Below are 24745 nucleotides of genomic sequence, written 5' to 3' on the forward strand. Positions count from 1 at the left end.
TCGTCTAATGACTTATTCGGGAAACACTATACGGAGATTCGAGGGGGCTTTAACAAGATTGCGACTCGTTTTACTTTCGCAATTATTTGAATTTCTCGTTCTAAAAAAATCTTTTTAAAGCGGGAAAGACGGTATTGCGATTTGTCGTCTCTCGCTGCTCGTACAATATCGATATCCCTTTAAAGCGACGCACAAATAAATGCCTCCACATATCTTCGTTCTTCCTTTCTTGCGTTGTGACGTAATCGCCGATATAGACGCGCTTGGAGGACGCCGTGTTCGTAAATTGAATCAGGTAATGTCGCTTTAAACGAAGCGCGCCGCTGTTAATCAAAACGGAGTGTCGCCGCGGGAGATAATTATCGGACGTCGGCTTTTGAGCGATCCCGAAACCGCCCGGGTCTTTTCTCCCCCACGCGTGTTACGTAATCCTTTCTCTCGGAGTTTCTTGCCCTTCCCCCCCCCTCTTCCTTTTCCCAAATGCGAAATACCACCTCCCATTTATATAATCGCCTTCCGTCGGCGAATCCGCCGAATCGGTTCGCAACTCTCCGTGCCGGCGCGGGCGGCAGCCACGGTTGAAAAGCTGGCGACGCGTCGAAATGAAAATGGACGTAAACTCCCGAACGGTGAACCGTTTCAGCGCGACTTCGCCGCGCGTCCCACCTCGCCGCTTGTCTTTCCCTGCCTGTCTTTCCTGCGCGCGTTTACCGGGTGTGACGTGTGCATCAACCCGCCATCGCCAAATCCGATGCACCGTATCTACGACCGGAAACTCGACCGAGCGCCGTGCCTCGTGTAGCGCGCGTGAGAAAAAAACTTTACTTCCTGTCAGCCAGGATTTTGCGCGAGCCTCGTACACGGAAAGAACAATTTTGCTGGATCCAGATCAGAAAATAATTTTTGTTCAATAATTTTTGTTCAAAATAATTTTGTTGGAAAGTCAAAATGATTGCTAGAATATCAAAACGTTTTATAGCAATGCCTATCATGTTTAACTCTCCAACAAATTATTTTGATTATTGAACAAAAATTATTTTCATATCTGTATTTAGCAAGATTTTTAGACCTTTCAACAAAATCGTTCTTTCCGTGTATACCACCATTTGTATTCGTTACGGTTCCGATGAACTCCGATCCTTATTTGTTGCACTTAATCGTCAGAACTCTTTTCGAAAGCTGCAGGAACTCTAAAAGGAATTCTTTATAGGGAAGAGCAGAATTCCATAGTAATTATATCGGAATTTTGAAAATGGGGTGCCAACCCCAAAGGTCTTCGATGCTCAAAGGGAGAAACGAACAATTGAATTATATAGAAAGTAAATAAATTTTAATTCTTCTTTGCATACACTGAGAAAAAAAATTCTTAAAACAAATAAATATGTTTCAGGTACCCCTCAAAGAAATAATTTTCTTGAAGCAAGTAAAATTTTTTTATTTTAAGTAAAAGTGTTTGCACTGAGAAAAAAAATTACTTAAAACAAAAAAATGTCATTTGCTTCAAGAAATTATTTTTTTGAGGGGTACCTGAAACATATTTATTTGTTTTAAATAATTTTTTTTCTCAGTGTACAGAAACTTTTATATTTGCATATATACTACATGTATGTGAGACTTATTTTTGAAACGTATTTTCTGCGTCGAAATAGTAACGGTAATGTTTTCGTTTTAAGACTCCCGGAATTCATCTTGCGCTCATACTCGGCGACGATAAAGCGCGAAAATATTGTGTATACTGGCGGCGCTATAATGACCGCGATAATTTTGTCCCGTTTGAGTATACATAATTAGACCGACGTCATACGTGACATAATGTGCGCGCTAACGTGTAAGCCCGCACATGGAGCACACATAAGCTCGGTAAACTCCATCGTGGTATATTCATCAGGAAACTCGCGTCCAACAGTTTCTCATGCCAAGTTAAATTGTAGCGAAGAACCGCCGCTTGTGTTGCGACCGCATTGACCGACCGTCACATAAGCCTCTCTCACACGTTACTCATGCTTCTTCGGGAATTCGGAAGTTCTTGTAGGACCACGTTTGACCGAGCTGCCTCCGGCACACACTCGTGCGGCGTTTTCGATTAAGCAGAACCAGGCCCTTCATCGATCCTCTTTCATACTGCAGAACATTCGCGTATATACGGAAATTCATGTACAATGTATAAAAGGGATATCTTGCAGCCTTGGCCGTAAGTACAAATAAGCACCCCCGCGAATTCACGTAAACATTTTATATCCAAAAATATAAATAAAAAAATAAATTAAAAAACAATTGAAAAGTAATATTTATTTTTATAACTATTTCAACTCTGTTCTGTTCAAATTTACTATAGGTACACGATCATATCGTTTGGGTCAATGTGATCAAAAGGCTCTGAAAAATGAAAAATAAAAATTTACACAGAAAAAAGATTTTATATTAACAGACGAAGTAATATCAGAGAAAAGGTTTTCAATAAAATATTAGTTAAAAAAAAATAAACATTTTGGATTATTAAATTGACCGGAACGGAACAGCAGAGTTAATATTTTGTTAATATTTTGCAGACTTCCTTTTTTTTTTATTATCGATTGTTTCCGTGAAAATCCAACAAATAATTAATAATGATGGTGCTTTATATTTTATAATCAAAGCCATAATACGTATGACATCTGCAATTAAATAGGAGGATTTGTCTTCTCGGCTTTTCTATTATCTCCCATCCCTCTCTATTTTATTTTCGAAGTTATATTATCGTTTAGTCACGATTTTATTTCATCGAAAAGTTCGATTGCTTTATCGCCGTGCAAATTGCAGAGAACGAAGTGAACGGAATCGAGCGAGAAAAGAAAGGAGAGGGAGGATCAGGAAAAAAATTGAACGAAAAAAGGATTCTATTATCTCCCTGCGAGGGCTTCTATTATCTCATTCATCAGGCAGTAAAACGCGGTGATAATCTCACGGGCGTAATCGCCCGGCAATGCACTAAGATCGTTGTAATACGGCTGTTGATCCGGGCGGGTATGTGTCCGCTTGCTCGCGTCGAATTCGCACTTTACGATTTCCGAGGCGACGCGGCTCGACGAGGCGGCGGCTGCGATGCAGTTCGATGCGCCGCTGGATCTCGCCGGCACACCGATTCTCTTCTTTACGAGCGGCCGACGAGGCGCGACGGCGCTCTCTCTCTCTCTCTCTCTCTCTCTCTCTCGCTCTCTCGCAGGGCGGGTCGAATATCCGACGCGCGAGACACGGTTTTACCGGCGATATCCTACGAGCCGGCGTGTTTTTTCTTCCCGCTTCCCCGATCCGGAATAATAAAAGAAATCGACGGGGGTGGATCGCGCGCGTGAAAAACAGCGACTGACGACTGATAATTCGTCAGGAGACTTATAGCGAGACGAGGATTTTTGCCGGACGTCCGGCGTGCGTTGACTGAATGCTCGTAAAATTTTACGAGGAAACGCAATTCGGCCGTTGAACAAAGGGTAAATCGCACGCAGCGCCGGTACGCATCTGCGTATACCGTTCGTGTACGTCCTATCCTGATTTTTTTTGTTTCTTTTCGCGGAGCGTAACACTCTCGTGACGCCGTTTAGCTCGGCCGCGTATTCATTGTTAGTGTCGGTCCACAATGAGGATTTTAAGCCCTAAGCAGTAAGCAATAGACCAATCGTAGTCGAATATGAGGGGAATAATCGATTGTAATTGGTCAATATCTTATACGGTGTAAGGTTTAAAGTCCTTATTGTGGACCGACACTTATACGGACTAACCGATAAAGCATAATAATAACGCCACGCCGCGGCGGCAGCTTCTCGATAAGCGCGCGCGATGAGCGCGCGACGTAATTAAAATCCGTAAGTAACGAGAGCTTACACGCGGATCGACTCGAGTGATCTGCATAATACGACGCGCGACCCAAATCCGTGTAATAGAGTTTCCGCGACGGAGGATAAGAACGCTTGGAGAGGAATACCCATGCTACCTCTACTTCTGCTTCTCTCTCCTCTCTCTTTCTCTCTTTTTCTCGGCTCTTCTCAAAGGAAGAACCTCGTTTCGCTCCCTTTTATGCACATCGCGGGCCTACTTTCGATCTCGTTCTCGAGGATCGCCTTCCATCATGCGTCGCGCATACTTCAGCCTTCGAGTGCAATTCCGTCGCTGGCGTGACGGGGGACGTGGCGGCGCAAACGGGAGGGCGAGTGGTGCAACGACGGGAAAGAGGATACGGGCCAGGGGAGGATGATATCGTAATGCAGTATATTGTGAAGACGTGCTAGGGGATGGGGGGTGGAGGTTGCGAGACTGGCGATTACCGTGAAGTGTAGTTACTACGTGCACCTCAAACTTCTCCGTCATTGAAATTGATTTCTGTTTAAAAAATGTTGCTCGACAGAACGGTAAAGGGAGTAGGGTGGGAAGAGGAGGAGGAGGGGAGAGATACGAATAGCGACGTGACAACGTTGACTACAAGCGGCTTCCTCGACGCTGGAAAATCGTTTGCACGACGAATGGGATGGTTTCCGGGCACGGTCAAGCGGAAATTGGTAATCCGATTTCGAAACGCGCGAACGTTGGCAGGCCGGTGGATTTTAGTGTGTCGATGGATTTCGATTTTGCACTTTTCCGCGAGAAAGAGGAGATGCGCGGCGACGTGCATCTCTCTCCTTTTTAAATGCAACACTCGGAGTCTACGGAATCGTTATCGGGGAAAAAAAACTCTCCTCTCCTCTGACAATTCGAGCAGAATTTCGTGCAGAATAAAAGATCGCATCTGAATCTCGAAATGTTCCCCTCGGGCGTCTTTTAGTCACCCGATTGGCCAACTGTAACGCTTGCTTAACGGAAATGATTGGCTTTCAATTGAAAAATACGAAGGGAAAATATTTAGATTTGTATCCGTCCTTGTATTTTTCCGTGAGAATAGCGCGACTAACGGGACGATAACTCACTTATAGCGTCAGTTGCATGCTGAACCATTTAAATCGATACAGTCGCCCCTACAGTCTCTCGTCTGCGATACTTTATTTCTGTTTTGAACTGAGTTTATTAAAAAAATCACTTTCAGTATTTTTTTTCTATAACCAATGTTATTTTTTCCTCTAAAAGAAAACGAATGCAACGTCTATTTTCGAAAAAAAAAAAAAAACGGTTAAAATATTTGCCGTACTGATGCGAGAAAGATAATACGGATTTTTTTTACCATCATCTCTGTAGCATATAGTGGAATGTCGCGTGTGCAGAATTTAGAGTCACCCGAGAATATTTCGGGACCGTTGTACATTAATAAGAGCGATCAGTAGGTCTCCTTACGGAGAAACGAACGTGAAAGAATCGTGAAGATCGTCGTTGTGAAATCGCGAATTTCCGCGACTCTCTATAGCGTGCTCCTCGTAGACATGTCCCACGTTTCTTCGATGCACTGGAAAATGCACTCCGAGTATCCCGGTTATGTATCCTGCGGGCATAGTACAACGTGAATACCTATCCTACAGTGGTAAATGTCGCGGTAAATACTATATATATATATATATATATAGAATATAAACGATATATTTTATATTTCGTTTATATTATTTTAGATGTTACAACAGAGAAATACGTTGTTTTTGAATTTGCGAAATGTTGCGCAATATCATGTTTTCAAGCTTTGTTATTCTCCTCTTCGAGTCGGCGATTGTTTATTCAAACTCGGACAAATTTACTCCGCAATCATCACTGATCAATGTACGACTTAACTCGCTATTGAGTCCGCGGAGAACACTTGGCCACTGTCATACGGTATTTAGTGTACGATGTTTGGCGAGGGATGTTACGAGGGATGTCTCGCGGCGTTATGTATTTCATTAATTACTCGACACGCATCGCCGATAACTACCCGTCGCGAAGAGTTTCCTTCTTCAGCCCGAGCTTATCATCTCTCTCTCTCTCTCTCTCTCTCTCTCTCTCTCTCTCTCTCTTTCTCGTGCAGGAGTCCTTTTATACGGCCGAAACGTAACACGCTCGCTCGCACGCAAAATCCCAAGAGGCATGCGGTCTACGTATCTAATTACCTAATGACGTTAATTAGAGTCGGACGGCTGAGGATTCGCCTTTATCCTTGCCACGGGGCATTTTCGTGTACTTCTCCTCTCTATCCTCATCCGAACATTCGCTTCCCCCTTCCTCTCTCCTTCGCATCTCTGGCAATGCCTGCCGCACTCAGTTTCAGCTAGAAACTTTCTAGTTTGTTCGTTTACAAACCCGCACGATCGACATTCGCGATATTGAAGTAGGTGAGTAGAGCCGCTCATTATTTTCACTCAATTGACCATAAATATTCTCACTTGGCACTATACGATATCAGATTCATAATAAATTAGATGGAAAATTTATTATTTACACACAGATCGTAAAATGTTTATTCATGCTGTATAATTACATCTTTCGGGGTATATGTTTTTTTTTTGCAAATTTAGCGATATAACGATTACACCTCTGGTACCTGTATACAACCCATTTGAAAAAGGTGCAGCTTCTTGTACACATACTCCGCGGTACTTCACGAAGAACTGCTTGACCACAGCTCTTTCGTTGAATGGAGCCGTGCGGCGCGATAGAAAGCGAAATGTTTAATTCCCCCGCCGCTCGCGGATGATAATTAACCGCGTTCCAATTTAACGCCGGCGCTGTAAACGACGGCGAAGGGGGAAGAGGCGGGCAGAACTGGAAGCCGCGATATTGAAAGTAATTGCAAGGTGCGGAGCTGTAATTTCGTGCTAACGAGTGGTTACACCGAATGAGCGCGTTTTAATCTGTCGTGTTTTTTTTTCCCCTCGAACGATCCCCGTCGATCCTTATGCTTTTTTTATCTTTACGTCAGAGTGATGCGTCACGTTAGGGCTAAAAGATACAGGTGTGTATGTAGTATATTATTTTGGAGTCGGAAAATTATCTTAAACCATTTAAAATGTTTCAAAATTTATTTCGACTTGTTATCTTATTTTCTAATTCAACTCGACGTGCTAATCACTTTCGTATTTAGTCCGAGAGTCAGACGTCTCGCGCCACAATCGATATACACGCGGCGCTTATTCGCTCGAAGTTGCCTGTACCCGCAACATATCTTGGGGACGAGGCTCGTCGACGAGCGACGGTTAATGACGAGGATGGGGTAACCGAGTCAGCGGGGGAGGGGGGAGGGGGGTGGCATGGCAACGGGAGACACAGTGACAGAAACCGGAGGGGTAGTGAAGGGCAGGGGGAGCCGCGCTACGACGGGGCCCTGTGGTTTGTCGGTACGTTACTGCGGTACGCGGTGCGGTACCGAGCCGTCAAGTTCATATTGCCGGTTTCCTGTCATTAACGCGCCGCATCGGGCGCCAGCAACACCCTCCTCACTCTCTTCCCCTGAATCTCTCTCTCTCTCTCTCTCTCTCTCTCTCTCTCTCTCCCGAGTGTTCTCGAAATATACGCTTCGTGCACACGTAGTACCTAACGTAGTTACCCGGTGACTCTGACGTGCGTAGTCTCGCGCTGACACGCGACGTTCGTTTTCACAGTTGAGCGGCGAGACGAGCGATGACATAAGTTTCGTTCACGCGATATCTTTCCCGCATTACATCCCGACGTGGCGAAATAATCCTTTTTTTTTTCTTTCTTACGTTGCACGATGCAACGTAAGAATGACGTGAAATCCCATGGAGGAGATTAAAAGGTAGGCATCATATTCACCCGCGTGTGTGGGAGGATATACGAGGAAAATTGTTTTAAACGGGGCTTCAAACGTTGCCCCGGAAAAGCGTTCGAATGAAAGAAATTATTGGCGATAAATTGGGAAAGAATGCAAGTAAAATAACTGGCAGGTTTTCGGGACGGGATAATTGCTGCCAATCTGACGCGAAATTTCGCGCGAAAATTTCATTCATTTATAACGCCGTTATATCTATTTGTTAAGCGAGCCGGGTGCTGAAACATAGTTACATCGTTTGCGCACCGTCGAATATGCGGGCGCTGATATATCCGCTGCAAAGTCGGAAAGAGAGGGGGGCGGGGGGAAAGGGAGGGGGCGGCGAGGAGAAAAAATCGAGGTAGGAATGTTTTCGTTGGTGCTGTACGAGCGAGCTGTCGTGTCGACCTTAAATCAAAATCACGCGTTGAAAAATGGGACGTGGATAGAAGTTGATGACGTGACCTGTGAATTATCTCTGACCTATGCGCGGCTACACATCGCGTCGCGCGAGTGAATCAGATGAACAAGTGGAACAAATCGTGATTACATCGTCTCGCGCATCGACTCTCGTTAAAAGTTACTTTTCTTCTCTTTAAAGTCAGTTTTTGGTCAATTTTAAATCGAGGGGAGACCATTCGGCGCTCACAAAACACATGAATTCTCTCGCGCGCGGCGCATTTCAAGCGTTAGATAAAGCTCTCACCTGCACGCCTATCGCGTCCTAATGTTCGATTTGCCTCGATGGAACGTCAGGTCGGGTGGACGTAGTCGACGAGGAGCGGGAAAACAGGGGGCCCGTTTGAAACCTCGATAACTGGAACTTGTCACTTTGTCGACGTGACGACGGCCTCTGAATTCGTAATCACGCTTTCGCTGTCCTTCTCTCTCCCTCTCCGCTCTCTCTCTCTCTCTCTCTCTCTCTCTCTCTCTCTCTCTTCCCCTCCCTCCCTCCTTCCTCCCTTTCCCTCCTGCCGCTCTCTCGATCTCTCGCTGCTAATCACCAGAATCTTCGGATTAGCACATAGCGGGAGTGCTGGTCGGAGTACTGAATTCCGACCAAGCTTCGGATCTATATTGGTGCAGAGTTTGACGTTTCCACAAGGTTCGCGTTGGGAAACGAGCCATTCGCTCGCGCCTATCGTCATGTCAATTTAATTGTTATATCAATGCTCTCAGTATCTTCAAAGATACTTTAATATTCCATTATAAAAAAATTTATTATCAAACTAGCGTTTTCAACTTTCTTTTTTAATTCTCCAATTCATAGTTTGAGGATATTGCCGTAATTGGGCTCTCGTCAATTCGCGAGATAAATCATGCGTTCAGTTAGCATTTATTCATAAGCTGAAGCAGAAATGTTCGTAATGTTTTATCAAATATTATCCTTCTGTTTATTGACGGTCAGTCAGTTTCAGTAAAACCGCCGATTATATTCGTCACAGCTGTGAATTCATTCACACGCATGCTCCTTTGTAATGTGTTCGAGTACAATCTCGCTTTGTAAGCGACCGTACGGTTCGTGCGTTTCGGTTTCCTTCTGCCTTCCGCGTAGAATCTCGAACGGGAATCGAGAACGCGCGTCTTCGCGCGGGAACAACATCGGAGCAACAAAAAAAGAGTTCTATCGTATTCCTTGGATACCATTACGGCGGCTTGCTGTACAACAAAGAAGTTCGGCGCGCGTAAATTCCTTTAAAGCAGCCCGCGAGCCGCGTCTGTACGTGGCATCGTCGCGGAAGGAGGGTGCGTCAACCCTCCTCCCCTTTCTCCGCCTGGTCGCAAACTCCATCTTCTCCGCCTTTTGTCTTTATGCCGGCTTCCCATTTTCTCTCTTTTCCTTTTTTCCTTTCCCTTCTTGTTTTTTCTCCCTTTTTCATTCTCGCGTCCACACCTCTCTCACGTCTCCTTCTCTCGTTTTTCACGAACGGGGGGAGAAATTATAATATCATTGAATCCGTTATAATAAGAGTTCGCGCGAACTTTCGGGAGTTAACCGCTCGCTAATTGATTGTACAGGGTAACTCCGGTATATACGCCGCACCTATTAAAAACTTAATTTATCGGGTATTATTAATTATGTTTAAGGTAAATGAACTATACCAGTAGTAAAAACTTTAGACTGTCTACTATAACGAAAAAAATATTAGGAATCCAAAATATTTATTCTTTATATTAAAAAAGAAATTTTTTTAAATCGAAACGAAATAACCACGAAGCGTTTTTACATTTCCTACAATAATCATTTTATGTAGATTATGACTTATGGTTGTGCTACTTATTACAGTGATAATTCGATTTAACTCACAATAATTTTATAAATATTAACAGTGAAAAACTCCGAAATCACAATACTAATATAGCATAAAAGCATATAACAGAGTGGTTGCGAGAAAATTACTTTTATTTCTTCTATTTTTTCTGGCTTCTGCGGCGTAAATCCTCGCGCTGCGTATATACCGGAGTTACCCTAATTGTCGAGTGGTAATAATATCGCGATCGATTTAATTTTCTTTCGTCACACTCTCGGCCTCGTGCACCCTCCCCCGGAAAACCGGGCAGCCGGGGTGGGTTTTAACGTACGAATGATGTAATTGCAACGCGCGCCTTCATGTAACTACCTCCGGAACCCGGACTCTGTAAGAGGATTACATTTGTTGGAGTTTGACGGCAGCCGGGTTGGAATGCGCCCGGATGGACGTTCATGTAGAACGACTCTCGCTGGAATTTCAGTGACCCGTTCGCGCGACACAGCCATTTCGACTATCTGCTCGCTGTGACGAATTACTATTGTGCGCATTTCGATCCCGTCATACCGATGCGCCATTGCATCGCGTGTCTGCTGACGGGAATAGTAACCACTTTATTGCAGGGGATTGGGTCATTCCTTTGTAATCGATCGGTATTTCTCCAGGATCTCCATTTCCTGCGAGTCGTCGCGATTTTTCCGCGATTGCAATTCACCGTTTTGATTAGCGCGACGCACCTCTTATATAAAATATTTTTATGAATTTCAAAATTCATTATTGTTACAAAAGTAATAAGCACTTCCAAATCTCGTGCTATTTTTCGAAACTTTCGCGCATGTTTGTGAAATATGAAATATATTATACGCAGAAAGAACGCTTTTGCTGGATTCAGATCTGTAAATAATTTTGTTGGGAACTCGAAAATAATAACCGTTGTAAAACGTTTTGATATTCTCATAATCAGCTTTCCAACAAAATTATTTTAATAATAACAAGAATTATTTTCAGACCTGTATCCGGCAAACTTTTTAGACCTTCCATTAAAATCGTTCGTTGCTTGTAAATTTGAAAGGAATCAGAGCTCTCAAGAATAAAAAAAATATATGCTTTTCTTTTTTTTTATTTCTACATCTCGGTTAATTTCTCGAGTTCGATATCAGCGCGATATGCTTATTTGAAGCAGTGCGTATTTTCTTTGCATAAGTAAAAAATAGTAGGCTGACGTGTGGCAGCGAGGTGCACCTGTGTGCCGGGCTAATCCATCGGAGTGTAAACGTTACCTCGAGATAATACGCGTGCGATAATTTCCATGCAAGTAACTATAAAGCATAGACCATAACTACGCGAGGCGCGTAGGTAGGTATAGTTCTCGTATAAGCGATAAAGCTTAAATCTACGCTTACATCTGACGCTTATACATGCAACGAGGGTAAATATTATTTCTCTGCCGCGCTCTCGCGAGCAACAACGAATCCATTTTCTGCGACGTGGATAAAATTCTCGCGCGATATCGTGCTTCCCCGATCGTTTCTTCTCATATATATTTCAGACACGAGGAGAGAGGCGCGCGCGTGTTTCTCTTATTTCGCCGCGATTGCGCCATCTTGAAAACGTTTGCCAATCGCCTGTATACGAACTTACGCGAGGAGAGAGTGCGTTCGAGAACGAATAAATTTGGCGGTGGTGGTGAGAGGTATATAGGGGCGAGTCGCTGCTTTCATGAAAAGGGCTTCGTCATCTTCGCAAAGAGAAAAAGGGAAATAAAAGTACCAGTTTTCAAAAGGCCATATGAAATTACGACCCGCGAAATCTTTTACGGTGCAAACAGGGCCCGAGATTAAATTTTCCTATTTAAAATAAGAACGTGGTGCGCGCTTTTGCAAGCATGATGTTAAGAGGGAGAGATCCTGTGACACGCGGAGCATGTGACGGAAATTTCGCGAAAGTACGAGGTGGGACATGATCCACGACCCACATAACCCACATTTTCTTTACCCTCAAAGTTACAGTTTTCTCTTTCTTCTTTCTTTCGTCTCTTTCTTCTCCCTCTATCTTTCTTATTACAGTCCAGTTTCGTTGCTTTTTATCGGACTAATGTACATGTCGTTCGAACGCCGTGGACCGTCGATGCGCTCTGGATGTCTCGTGAAATTGGCATCTTGTGGATTAAAAAGCGAAAGGCGAATCCTGGCAATCCTGCTCGGACAGCTAAGCTGTCCACCTTCTGCTTTTCGCGACTCAAACTTTACACGCCTCCTTCGTTCGCTTTTCGCAGTTTGCGCTCTTCTCTCGTCGACGAAAAGCTTCTTTCTCCCTCTGTCTCTCTCTCTCTCGTCTCTTTCGTGTCGTGGCGAAAGCTATTTCTGGAGATTCTTCGGAGGATTATTGCGGCGCCGCGAGGCGAGAGCGGCGAAGTAGACCCCCTAAGTCTACTTAATGTTCAAGTTGCCGGAATCGTTTAATTATTTCGCGCCGCGGTGCTCGACGCCCACGGCCTTCCAAAGCGTTTTTCGCGCGCGGCAAAGTTCGTGAAAATTATTGTCGGCGCCAAAGTTGCGTACCCCGGCTGCCGCGCTGTTTCAATAATAATTACGGTAATCGCGCGGGATGGGTTGTCGTAAGTTCCGTACACGTATCGGAAGATATTTTCAGAAATTATAACTAATTTATATATATACATATATATATATATATATATATATATATATATAAATATATCTTATACGTTTTCAAGCTCTCTCTCTCTCTCTCTCTTTCTTGAAATCTATTGTTATAAATTTAGCTGTACTCAGCTGTTTTTAAAATATAGATCTGCGTTTAACATTGTCGATGGTCGTTTTCTTTATCCGTCTCCATTATTACATCACAACTATGGCAATGGAGAGTTCTAAAGAATCGCTCCTCGCATCGCGAGGATACTCGAGACAAAGCTGTGCTGATACATCTGACTCTCAAGAGTTAACGTATCGTTTCCACGAGACTGCCTCGGTGAGGAAAGACATACTTTTCGCGTCGTCTGAAATTCCTCTTCACAATGGCATAGGGTATATTTTTCCTTCGACGAATCTCCGCGCCGCGTCTCCACGGTGATAGAGCGGCGCGGAGCGTCCAGCATCCCCGTAATGCACTCTCTTCGCTTTTCTTCTCTCTCTCTCTCTCTCTCTCTCTCTCTCTCTTCCCCTCTCGATTCCTTTCGCGATGAGGTTTCCATGGCGCTCGGCTGCGGCCCCGATTCGATCCTATCGCGCGTCATCTTATCCGTGAATATCTGCAGAAGGAATATGTAAATAAGCTGACTGAGATATTCATGCTGCTCCCGTTGTGTTCCCCCTCCCCGTCTCTCCATCCCGATTGTCGTCATCCGCCTCGCGGATAAGTATGTTTGTGCCGTTGCACATGTGACGACGCGTATACGCTCATGAGGAATTTCCGCGTCCAAATCTCGACACGCGTGTGTTTCCTTCGCCGATTTGGAGAAATGGATATATTTCTCATTAATGATTTTATTATACGTCATTATCGCGACTTTGCAATTTTCGCTGTTAACCGCTTCGACATTTACGATGAAAGGCAGTAAAATCTACGTCCAACAACGAGAACGACTGCACGACTGATGAAATTTCGCGCGATCGCGCCCGACCAAATAAGCTAGCATCAGCTCCATCGAAAGGGGAAAATATTGCTTCCTCGGTTTACAAGCGGATAAATCTTCCGACACGCCGACGTGTCGTGAAAAGCTTATCTCTTATTATTTTCTAAGGTTCAAGCACCGCCGAGACGCGCGATCGTTACCCGCCGAGTTGCCGGGAAAAATGCCTTTATTTCTTCTTCGCGGAGTTCCGTAGAGAGTCGTGGAGTGAGAGAAAGAGAGAGAGAGAGAGAGGGGGGGGGGAGAAAGAGAGACAGAGAGACGTGGGAAAAATCCTTTCGATCTCGCAGACACGAGTCCGCCAGGTTGTTTTCTTTGTTACCTGCCTCCCTTTCTTTCCCACTGTTTTTCCCCTCGCCACCGTACATCCCAATGTAGGTTTTACTCGTCATGAAATCGGGCGGCCAAATAAAGCAAACTGTCGTACCTTTCTCGCCGGATGACGCCGACGACGCGAAAACGAGGGCGTCGCGGCGGCGCTAAGGGCTTTCGCGTGTTTCTCGGCTGTCACATTATCGTGACAGTCCACGGGAACGCCGTTGTTGCTACAGATGTCGGGGGGCTCGCGGGCATCCACCGCACCGTGGCAGCGCACGGCCCGCCGTTCATCCGGCTCGTTCAAGTCCTTCTCCCCCCCCCCCCGTTTATCTGGCCGATCGTCGTCACACCGTCGAACGAAAGATACGCTACGTGTCTAATGACGGATATCACGCCGCGCCAGAAACGAACTCTGACAAACGATGCGTTTTCGTGGCGGGAAAGCTCTGACATCGCTCGGGAAAAATCTCTGTAATGTAATAATTAATTTTTTACTTGGGGCAAAATTTTCGTGGTGAATTATTTGAAGAGCATTAACTTTTTATACAAACTGCATACACGAAGTATTTATCGTACACTAAGAAATCTGTAGTATCAAATTTAATCTTTATTTAAGTCGCCATTGCTCCTACTTAATATATAGTTATTTTTAACTAAGACAATAGAGTCAAATAATTTAAGACAGTCCAAATTTAACCCAAATTTGGATTAAATTTCATTGCTTTATTGAAAAATAACTATATTGTTTTAGTTAAAAATAACTACATATTAAGTAGGAGCAATGGCGACTTAAATATAGGGTTAAATTTGACACTGTAAATTTAACAGTGATAAAAAGATATATTGTTCAATTAACTTAAATTTTGTCGATATTATTACTGTTACGTGAGAGACGCGGCGGGTATAAATTGCGATTACGAATCATTTTGTGTTAACTGAGAAAAATGACTTTGGCACAGCGGACAGGTGCACTTTCACAGATAATGTATCGCGCGTCTGTATACCGCGCCCGCGTCTCTGTGGAGGACCCGTTTGGAAGGATGCCCGGTCGTGGGCCGTGATTACAGACTCGGTTGCCCCATGGCGGTCAGCCGCCATTGTGTGCCGCTTCGAAAGCTCGATGGACATGCACCCGGGTAGCGTACACCGATGTATAATGCAATAATGTAATAACGCGTCCTGACCTTCGTATAGGCTTACGAAGTTCGGATATTGGTTACCGTGTTTAGGACGTGGCGCTGCCATTATACAACGTTGCTCCGTTTAATCCTTTTCCTCACGGGCACTTTGCGAACTGCGTTATTATGATGGCGACAGAAATATCTCGGATCCATTAATGAAATGAAATACGCACGACGCTAAATCAGAGATATAGACATTAGAGGTGTCCACTCGATGGAGAGATGGGCGTTTTGCAATTGCATCACACATATATCTGAGTAATTTTTAAAATTTTTGGATAATTTATTACGCCGTATTTTCAGCCGTGTTCTTTTAATTACTTACTAATTTTAACCGTGAAGTTTGGCCATTATTTCCCGCAATCTTTCGAGTCTCTTTGACTGGGCACGAGAAATTATTATCGGTTCTTTCTTTCGCTCGCGTAATGATACTTGGCGCGAGCCATATTTCGACTGCAGTTTATAGAGATTCGCTTTGAAAGTAAAATTCGGAGCATAGAGACGCCATAAGTCTTTTATGGCATATATTGTGCGAGTCGAGGAGAATTTCCTCTGTGCCGCCGCCCTCCTTCGATCTGCGCAACCGACGTCGTTTTCTGGGAAAAATCAGAAAAAGATTACTTATGCTATCCTTAGCTCGGAGTGCACTTTCAGCAAGAGCGCCCGGAGAGAGGTCGCAATTCCGAAACACTAAAAGGGATATATTATATATAAAAGGGTGTAAGAGGCCGGATTGCCACTTTGACACGCGTAACTCTTGCTCTCCCTCCTTTTGATTTAGAATTATTTCTCTTCACATTGCCGCTCGTATACTTTTTATCTTCCTGCGAACTTCCGCCTGTATAACCTTCTACTGCATCTTTGAAATACTGACTTGCTACGTAATGTATGTCAGAAGAAACTTAGATGAACTAGAACATACCCTCTTCTATGTTTCTTACTTTTATGTAAGAAGTCCATAAAATATTGCGTTTTAAAATGCAGGGGTGCCCAAATATCCTCGAATCAATTTCCGGCAGAATTTTCAAGACGTCAAGAATTTTAAATCTGAAGTTTAAATTTTTGAAAATTGATGAAGTATTCAAAGAATGTAATTAAGTAATGAGACGGCATGTCAAAACTTCGAGAGCATTACTATTTAAAGAAACTATTTATTGCTTTCTATATTTGTGAATTAGATTGTGATTTAAAAAAAAAATAGAGAATATAATAAGATATTTTTTGCAATCACTGTTGAATAATACATTTGGATGTAAAAAAAAATTATCACGAATTAATTTATGTTTTGATTAAAATTGTTAACAACTTTTTATTTTCTGAAAAATATATTTTTGTAGAGATTTGATCGTGCAGAAATCTCGAGACTCTCACGGATTTTAGGTAGAGAGACATTTTTGCAGACTTAACTTTTTCTCGTTTAAAATCTGTATTTCCATATGCATATCATATACATACTACATCCCCCTTTTCTGCGGAAACTTTTATTCTCTCCGACGTCTGTTTCTGCTAACCAGAGTTGGAGAATTGATTGTCCGATATCCTCTTTAAACCTCTTTCACATTTTTTTATTGAGATCTTACTCCGACAATAATTCGAGCGGGGCTTAAATCCGGCCAGGAGGAAGAAGAAGAAGAAGAAGGCGGCTTCGTGAATCTTTTTCCGCTCAACGCTGCGAAATTGTTTCCATCGTGCGCGGAAAGTCTATACAGCGCGACGACGAAGCAAAAAGCTTACGCGTATGCAAATTTGTCAGGCTGTTTTTATCCTTAGTGTTTCCATTTCGTATAAACTTTACTCTTTTCTGTATTATTTTTTTGTTTGTTTGTATTTCTCTCAGTATTCTCGCGTTCAGCTTTTTTTCTCTTCCCTTTCCGACAATCCGTGGCATGCACAATTATACGACACCGATGTTATTGTTGACGTTTGATACACCATATAAGTCTTACTAATCTTATTTGGTATTGCGCTCCCTGTTTTATCGATACCACTTCAACAATGCAGAGAAATGCCTAGAAAAAATGACAGTACACGTTCAAGGATTTGCATGAATTGATGCGTGGTATATGTGTGTTTCTATGCTATCGATTCATCGCACGTGCAGCCGCGATCTTGCAGCCGGCCGATCTTGCAGCCGGCTTTCGTTGCGCAGTTGCAGCGTGCAAATTTTTTTCACGCAGTGCGAAAAACACCGGTCTCCCAATTCGCTCTCCTCCGCGATCGCCACGCAAATATATTTTTCGTAAAAAAAGAGGGAAGGGGGAAAAATAGAATCGCGTCGTAGTCAACAGCCATGAAACAGCTGTACAACAGATCCCCCGTCCGGCATCCGGCCGGAAGCGAGCGAACGTTCGAGGCCCGAAACAAGGGCGTCGACCGATGTCGTTCGTGCGGGCTGTATCGTGTATAATGTACGTTACGTCAATCTTGTCGCTTAGATACGCCGTATCAGTTTCGGCTGTGGTTCCAAATTCCACTTCCTCGGAGTGTATCCAATTACGGCTTTCACGTCGGATACACAATGAGATTAGGGGATTTCGCGCGACGGTTTTGCGTAGAAGTTTTTACACGCTCGCGATTATCAACCCTTAGTACGCACGATTGAGTCAGCTGTAATTAGTTATAACGTTTATATACAATTTTTTTAATACATAATATACTACAAATGCCCTTCAAAGATGTTAAGATATGCGTAAGAATTACTTAATAATTTTTGTATACTTGGAAAAGTGATAAAAAAGATTCACACCCATTGTTTAATACACAACTTTACAGATATTTTCCAAAGATGTTAAGGCTGCATATTTCCACTTAACGCTCGCAACACGCTTTTGGAATCATTTCATCCTTGTCAAATGTTAAACAGGGACAAATAATGTTCGTGAGTGTTGCTTGCGTTAAGTTGGAACGCAACCAAAGAATATGTAAGAATTACTTAATTTTTGTATACTTGCAAAAGTGATGAAAAATAGACCCGGACCCATCGTGTATACTAAAAGAACCGGAAAATCACCGTGTCTACCGAGGATTAACCACAAGAAATTCCCCGGTGGAATTCCTTCGGAGTTTCGCAATTTCGTCGCAATCTCTTCTTCGCGATAATTTTAACCGAAGCGAAACTGCGTTTTGCAAGCGCGATATGCGGGACCGCGCCGGAAGTTTCCTCCACCGCGCTCTTCTCCGTCGCGCTCTCCCGCCAGAAGTCGGAACTTCAGACGGTGGATAACTTAGGTGCGCCTTGACCTCAACCTTGAAGCCGCGGAATGCACGAGGCTCGCCCCACCGCACATTCCCGCTTTATGCGCTCTACGCGCTGCGTGCGCGGCCACGTGCACTTGGTCATTGCACCCTCCTCGTCGTTCTTTCAGCCGGCCTTTATTCCTCCGTCGTCGCTTTGAGAGACCCGGCACACGGGTCTGTCCTTGTCCCGCGCGTCGTCGCATTCGGCCTCTCTCCCTCGCACATCCTCGAACTATCTCCTCGATCGACGGACGGAGAGCGCGGTCGTTTCCGCTTTTAGATGGAAAGCTTTTAGATTAATTGCCTAAATCAGAGATCCGCTTCCGGCAGATAAGCGGTGTTTATTCGGACTTTTTACGTCCGGATGACGGATGATTTTCGCGAGTGTAAAAGATTTTCCGCTGGAAAGTAGGATATCGTGATGCGCGAAATGAAAGCGGGGAGATGTTACTTTTAGCAATACGCGCGACGTGCAATTAATGTCTCGGATGAGAAGGCTTCCTCGACAATTTGAGATATTTTGTGATGACGCATTTAATCGAGGTGTAATGTTTTCACCATCGATAAGAGAAAAGTGCGTCCTCGACTGGCATGTCTGAGGAAAGGGAAGGGGGGAAGAGCCGTCATTCGTTTCTTCAATACAAGAAATACGACGAAGAAATCTGATAAAAGAAACCGGCTGCCCTTGTCGTTACCACGCCTGGCTTTCAAGAACGAGTGACTTTATGTTCGATTTATTTGTATATTTTCTCTTACGCGGGTAAATCACGCAATTTAGAGACACACGAAAAATGCGCGAGGCGTGAGAATGCATTAAACAAAAAAAATTGCGACGGTTTTAAATCATTGATACGCGCAAATGATTGATTTATACAGACAGAAATAAATTACAGCATCACTTTTGTGAGTTTCAGTGAACCGATACATTCCGATAAATCACGAATCGCGATTTATGTACGTTTATTATAGAACCTCACATCACGTACATAAAAAATCTGGGTTATCTCCCTGCACCGTCATTGCACGTATTTTCGCAAAACATTCGGGAAAAAATCGTTCAAATTGGCAAAAAAGTTTTGTCCGTTCGGAATCTATCAGGAAAACGACCGACGTTATTGAAATCAATTGATTCCAAAATTATCGTGCATCTATTTTACTCTATCTTTTCTATACGAACAATAATTAACGCGGTTATTTTGAAGAGCGATTTTTACGAACCATGTCGTAGCGACAGTTCGACAATTTGTACGAAATTTAATCGCGCGTCTCTCTCGATCCAAGCGCCGTAATTAGATTACGGATGAACGTCACCAGCGACAATAAATGGCGTACGCGCGAGACGGCGCGTGTGAAGTAGTAAAACAATTTCATAGTAATTCGAAGTTACCAAATGGACGGTGCCCGCGTGATTCCCCATCTCTCTCTCCGTATCTCCGAATTCAACAGGTTGCAGCTGGTGGCTGGAGGAAAGCGCCTCCTCCTCATTCTTCTTTTGCTCGCCCTTGCCTTCATTCCTTCCTTCCTTCCTTCCTTCCTTCCTACCTGCCTGCCTGCCTGCCTTGCCTGCCTTCCATCCTTCCTTTCAATTAAGTGGCCTGCGACGCTACTTCTCCGCAACCTTCTTTCAGTCCACGGAGCGACACGCTTCGATCGCACGTTAATTGCGCGCGTTAATTGCACGACCGCGAGAGCCGCGCTCGTATCTCGTGGAACGATCGCAAAAGCACGCGGGTCCCCCTTCCTCCCCCTGCGAAATACGGCATAAACACGCTTGTAATGCGCTGAATAATCGTCCGCTCGACGAATATTACACACCAGTTCCGTTTACCAGTGAATTTATCTGACCGAAAGCTGCTTTTTACGATCTCTCTGAATGAAGAATTAAGCTCGTAACCATCCTGCCGTTCCCGGTAAGTTTCTTGCGTACGACTCGCGGTCGCGGAACCGGCCGGAAGGATGCGGTGGAGGTGGCGGAGGGGGAGGGCATAGAGGATGAAAGAAATCGGACTCTTGCACTTCCTGCCGACTCGCAGCGGACCGTGATGCTCGGGCCTAAGTAAGTCGGCGCGGTGCCGTCGCACGTGGCCGTTCCATTACTGGCTTATTGTAGCCACTTTGCCCCTTTCAAGTCCGCATCTCTCACGCAATTATCGAGAAGATTTATCGGACATAACTGTCAACGTTAAAACTTCAGAAAACGATTTAGAGAAGAGAAGAAATAATACTCGGCATGCGCACTTTTATACGGTCTAAGACGCCTATCATTGTCCACGTATAACCGTTTGTTTCTTCCGTTGCAGGTAAGAATTCCAGACCTTTCGAATTTTCGTCCGTTCCCCACAGCACCGTTTCCGGTGGTAAGTTTAACTCACATCATAATACACACTCATGTAATTTAATGCAATATTACCATTCTAAATAACACATCGTATTTATGTTTGTTACATAAACAAATATATGATATGTGCGAAAGGAAAAAAAAATGTTTGCTCGGACACATCGTATGTACACACTTGGCTTGTTACAATTGCGGAACTGAGTCATAAATATTTATTTTGAAATCACACTAAAAAAAGTAATCTTGCAATTATAGCGATATTAATTGTTTAGCTACGAAAAATTAGCTAAAACGGATAAGTGATTGGCAGGCACTGTGACATCATATATGTTTTGTATTTGATCGATATAGATAACAGAGACAGAAATTATATCTAAACTATTTGTCAAATTTAGCAAGAAAGTTCTTCTATGACGTTTAATCAGTCCAGACTCCAATCATATTTAGTTATGAGACCTATATTTTTCTTGTATATATTCTTAGAATATTGCTGCTATAAATTCTACGTACGACAATTTTTTAGCAGAAGCAAAAAACAGGGATATAATTTAAGTGTAACATTTAGATTCCTAGCTGAAATAGCGAAACATTTCCCTGAGTGCACAGTTAATTGACCACTTTTCACCGGCCAGTTACGGGCTCGCGGCCGGAAAGTTCTTGAGGCCGGTCCGAGACTTCCGAGGAAAATCGTTATCGAATATGCAAATTTTATCGCACCTCCATTTCTCTCACGTGACGACGAAATAAATGTCGCGCCATTACGTGCTTCCGCTCGACCATATGTGACCGTTTTATTGCTGCGCTACGACATTTTATTGTTCTTTCACATTGATCTCGCGCTGACTCTCGAACGTGCGCTCGCGCGCTCGTAGCTTAGCGCTCCCGAGCTATAAGGAGAAACAGTAGACCGGTCGAATCACGAATAAGTAGTGCTTTCGCAATCGTAAAAGTGCGAGGAACGGTTTGACCGAAGGTATTCGGCGGCGCGATAACCGTAATTTTTTATCGCTCTTTTTCTTTATTTCCATATTTATCGGCTGTGACGCGCTTATCCTCTGTCTACAAATTCGACGTAACGATAACAAAACAAATCACTGGCAGAAAGATAGAAATTTAAAATTTATATTGACATTATATGTGTTATCAACAACATTACATTTATTAATTCGTAGTGATGATTTTCCTTCACGGTGAGTCGTTTATGTCATTCATCATCACTTTTACAAGTATAAAAAATTATTACATGATTCTTACATGAATTTTAACATTTTTAAAAAACATCTGTAAAGTTGTGTATTAAAAAAAATGTATATTGTAAGTGTATATATATAAAATGTTTTCAATATAATTAGAGCCGTCACGAACAACCCAATTATCTGTACTAAAGTGTTAATCGTGCTATTATTCGTGCAATTAGACTTCCACTCTCTATCGGCGCGATGCTTTACGTTATAAATTTCTACGTTGTCAACTGTTGAAATATTTCGTACGCGGCGCGCGCCTTGTGGAAAGATGCCAAGATGCACGGCGGGTTAAGGAGAACAGGTGAAGCCGCGCGCGAGAGGAGGCGAGCTATGGATGGATAATTGCTCACGGGCCGCGGCAACGATCTACGGATCCGTGGGTCGTCGTTGCAATTTAAACGGATTTATGGTACTCCCGGTACCTTTAACTCAGCCGCTCCCACGGGCATCGAATTTTCGTAGTCACTCGCTCGTTGCACGTGTATATGTACGCGCGTAGATACGTGTGTGCCTGTGTGCGCGGGCCCAGGCGCTGCGAACTAGTAGGCGCTCACACGAACTTTTCTGTCATGGTCGATCACGTGTAGCTTCACGCTTTGGTAGAGCGGAGGCCTCGCCTCGAGTTCCGGGCGAGAGAGAGAGAGAGAGAGAGAGAGAGAGAGAGAGAGAGAGAGAGAGAGAGAGAGATGCCAACTCGGAGAAATTTCGGGCCGTTTATCACGATTCGCCGGGCGCTTCCACCATTTTCGATATTTATACCGGTAGGCAGGCCGCTGCACGAATTCGAACTGCATTCGTGCGGCCCGCGAGAAGTGTTTTATCTTCCCCGAAGAGTGATACCGCGCCGTAAGAGAACGCGGAAGGTAACGATCGCGGGAGCTCCCCTGACTCTGTTTTTTCCCCTCCCCCCCTCTAAACGGAATTTTAATAGTTAATTGCGTAGCGCGTCCTAAGTACGTCTGGCACGATCTATTTCCCCGCGAGTGAGGTTAACCGTTAATTTTTGACCAACGAATAATGCCGGCTGACAGAAATTTTTACAGGTTTCGTAATTCTTTCCGGGCTTGTCTCATTCATATTTTAAATAAACGTATAATTCCAAGAAAATAACTCTATTGTATCAACCAGTTGCTGTTGCTTTGTTTCTTTCTTTTCGCTAAACGCATGTTTGATTTTATCTTGATCGTTCTTGTTGTAATTCGTATAGCCATCGCAAATATTGTCTCCCTGTAAAAACTGATAGCGTTGCGCGCGTCAGCGCACCGGCACGCCGCTGCATACTTGCCAACTTCTAATCGACTTTAACGACGTTAAATTTGAAATCGGAGAACTGCTAAAAGCGGCAACTACGGCGTCCGCCGCCCGTGCACCGCTCCGTGGAATAAAGTGTTTGCTCCGCCAGTTTCAGCCCCCTCAGTCAAGGGAGAGGAGCAACTCGAGGACGGGTCATTGTTCTGCATTCGATAATCGTCTTCAAAGTGCTGTCGAAGCTCCCGTGTTTACCCATGCCTCGGAAGCCTCGCAGCGATCTTTTCTTCAAACCGAAGCGGAGTCCGTTAGAGCGGCATTAATCTGGCGGCGATATATAGAGAAGCGAAGTTTCCGATTGCTCATTCAACTTGAGCACTCGCAGGCTGGCTCGCCTCACTCGTCAAAAATTCCGAGCGTTGGTTTTATCAGCTTCGGTTATTTCCAATCTGTCAATAATAACAATGCCGTCTGTGCGAAATTACGAACTGGATATCTACTGGTGTACAAGGAAAACCTAGAATTATCGCCAGTCGTCTTTATTCCACTTCGAAAAATTCTATACGTCAAGTGTCTCGCATCAGTTTTGCTCAAAATGTTAATGTAATATTTTATGTTTTTAGTATTACGCTTATTAGGTACATAAATATTTGACAGAAACACACGTGAACTCGCGCTACGCGGCTATGATCTTCCGCTTGTCATCGTGACATAACGATTTTATATAATGTCAAAGAACAAATCTCTCTCTTTCGCCTTGCGGCGACTCCTAAAGTCCCCCCCCCCCCCATTCTTACGAGAGATTCTGAACGCGTCGATGGGACAGCAGCGAGTAAACGGGACGCAAACAGTCTTTACCGTTCCATAAGAAATTCGCGGTATTATCATGAGCAAATTTGACTTTCCGCTCTTCCACTTCCGTGAATCCGCAAAGTCGCGCGCGCGCACATGCTCTCTCTCTCTCTCTCTCTCTCTCTCTCTCTCTCTTTCTCTTTCTCTCTCGTTTGCTAATAGTATATGTAGTTATGACTGCGTCCTTCAGGAGCAAATATAACTTTCCATAAACTCCTCAATCACTTCGATGTTCGCGAGTCCTCGCGTTCATTTGTTTGGCCACTAATTCGTTCGCCCTCCGGGGGTTTCACGGATTCAAAGACGAAGGCACGCGCGCGGTGCGGGGTAGCCAGGGAGCGCGGATGGAGGAGGGGCGCAGCTGGAACCAAACAGTTCTTCGGCCCGTGATTTCCAGCAGGTTCATTAGCGCTCCTGTCCTTTGATTAATGGCCGCCGGAGGATATCATTCGCCACCGGTTTTCTTACAGATCATTTCACCGTCACCTATCTAGATGGTCGTTAAGATGATCCTCCTACGACCCTCCCCCCTCCCCCCACCGAGACCGAGACAACTCGCGTATGAAATCGCGCCCGTCACGACGTTTCCCATTACGTGTTTACGCCAAGTTATCATCTGGCGCGAGTCGCCGTCAACGCTATCGTCGCGTGTCATCGCATTACTCTAACCCCGATTTCAATATCGGCCCGAGCGTTCGCGTCTTGAGCATCGTTATTAATTTCGTAAAAAGTGTCGCAC

General features: G+C 44.1%; 1 protein-coding gene across 1 annotated transcript in view; it reads left to right on the forward strand.

The window, feature by feature from the left end:
* The window catches only part of LOC105450258 (polypyrimidine tract-binding protein 1), a 332980-nt gene that overhangs the window by 108576 nt on the left and 199659 nt on the right, over positions 1 to 24745 (forward strand). The window contains exon 3 of the mRNA XM_011690014.1: positions 20625 to 20681. Coding sequence (XP_011688316.1) covers positions 20625 to 20681 — 57 coding nt within the window. The remainder of the gene's footprint in view (positions 1 to 20624; positions 20682 to 24745) is intronic.

The sequence above is a fragment of the Wasmannia auropunctata genome, unplaced genomic scaffold (genome assembly GCF_000956235.1).
Source record: "Wasmannia auropunctata unplaced genomic scaffold, wasmannia.A_1.0 LD336064.1, whole genome shotgun sequence".
In the NCBI taxonomy this organism is placed as follows: Eukaryota; Metazoa; Arthropoda; class Insecta; order Hymenoptera; family Formicidae; genus Wasmannia; species Wasmannia auropunctata.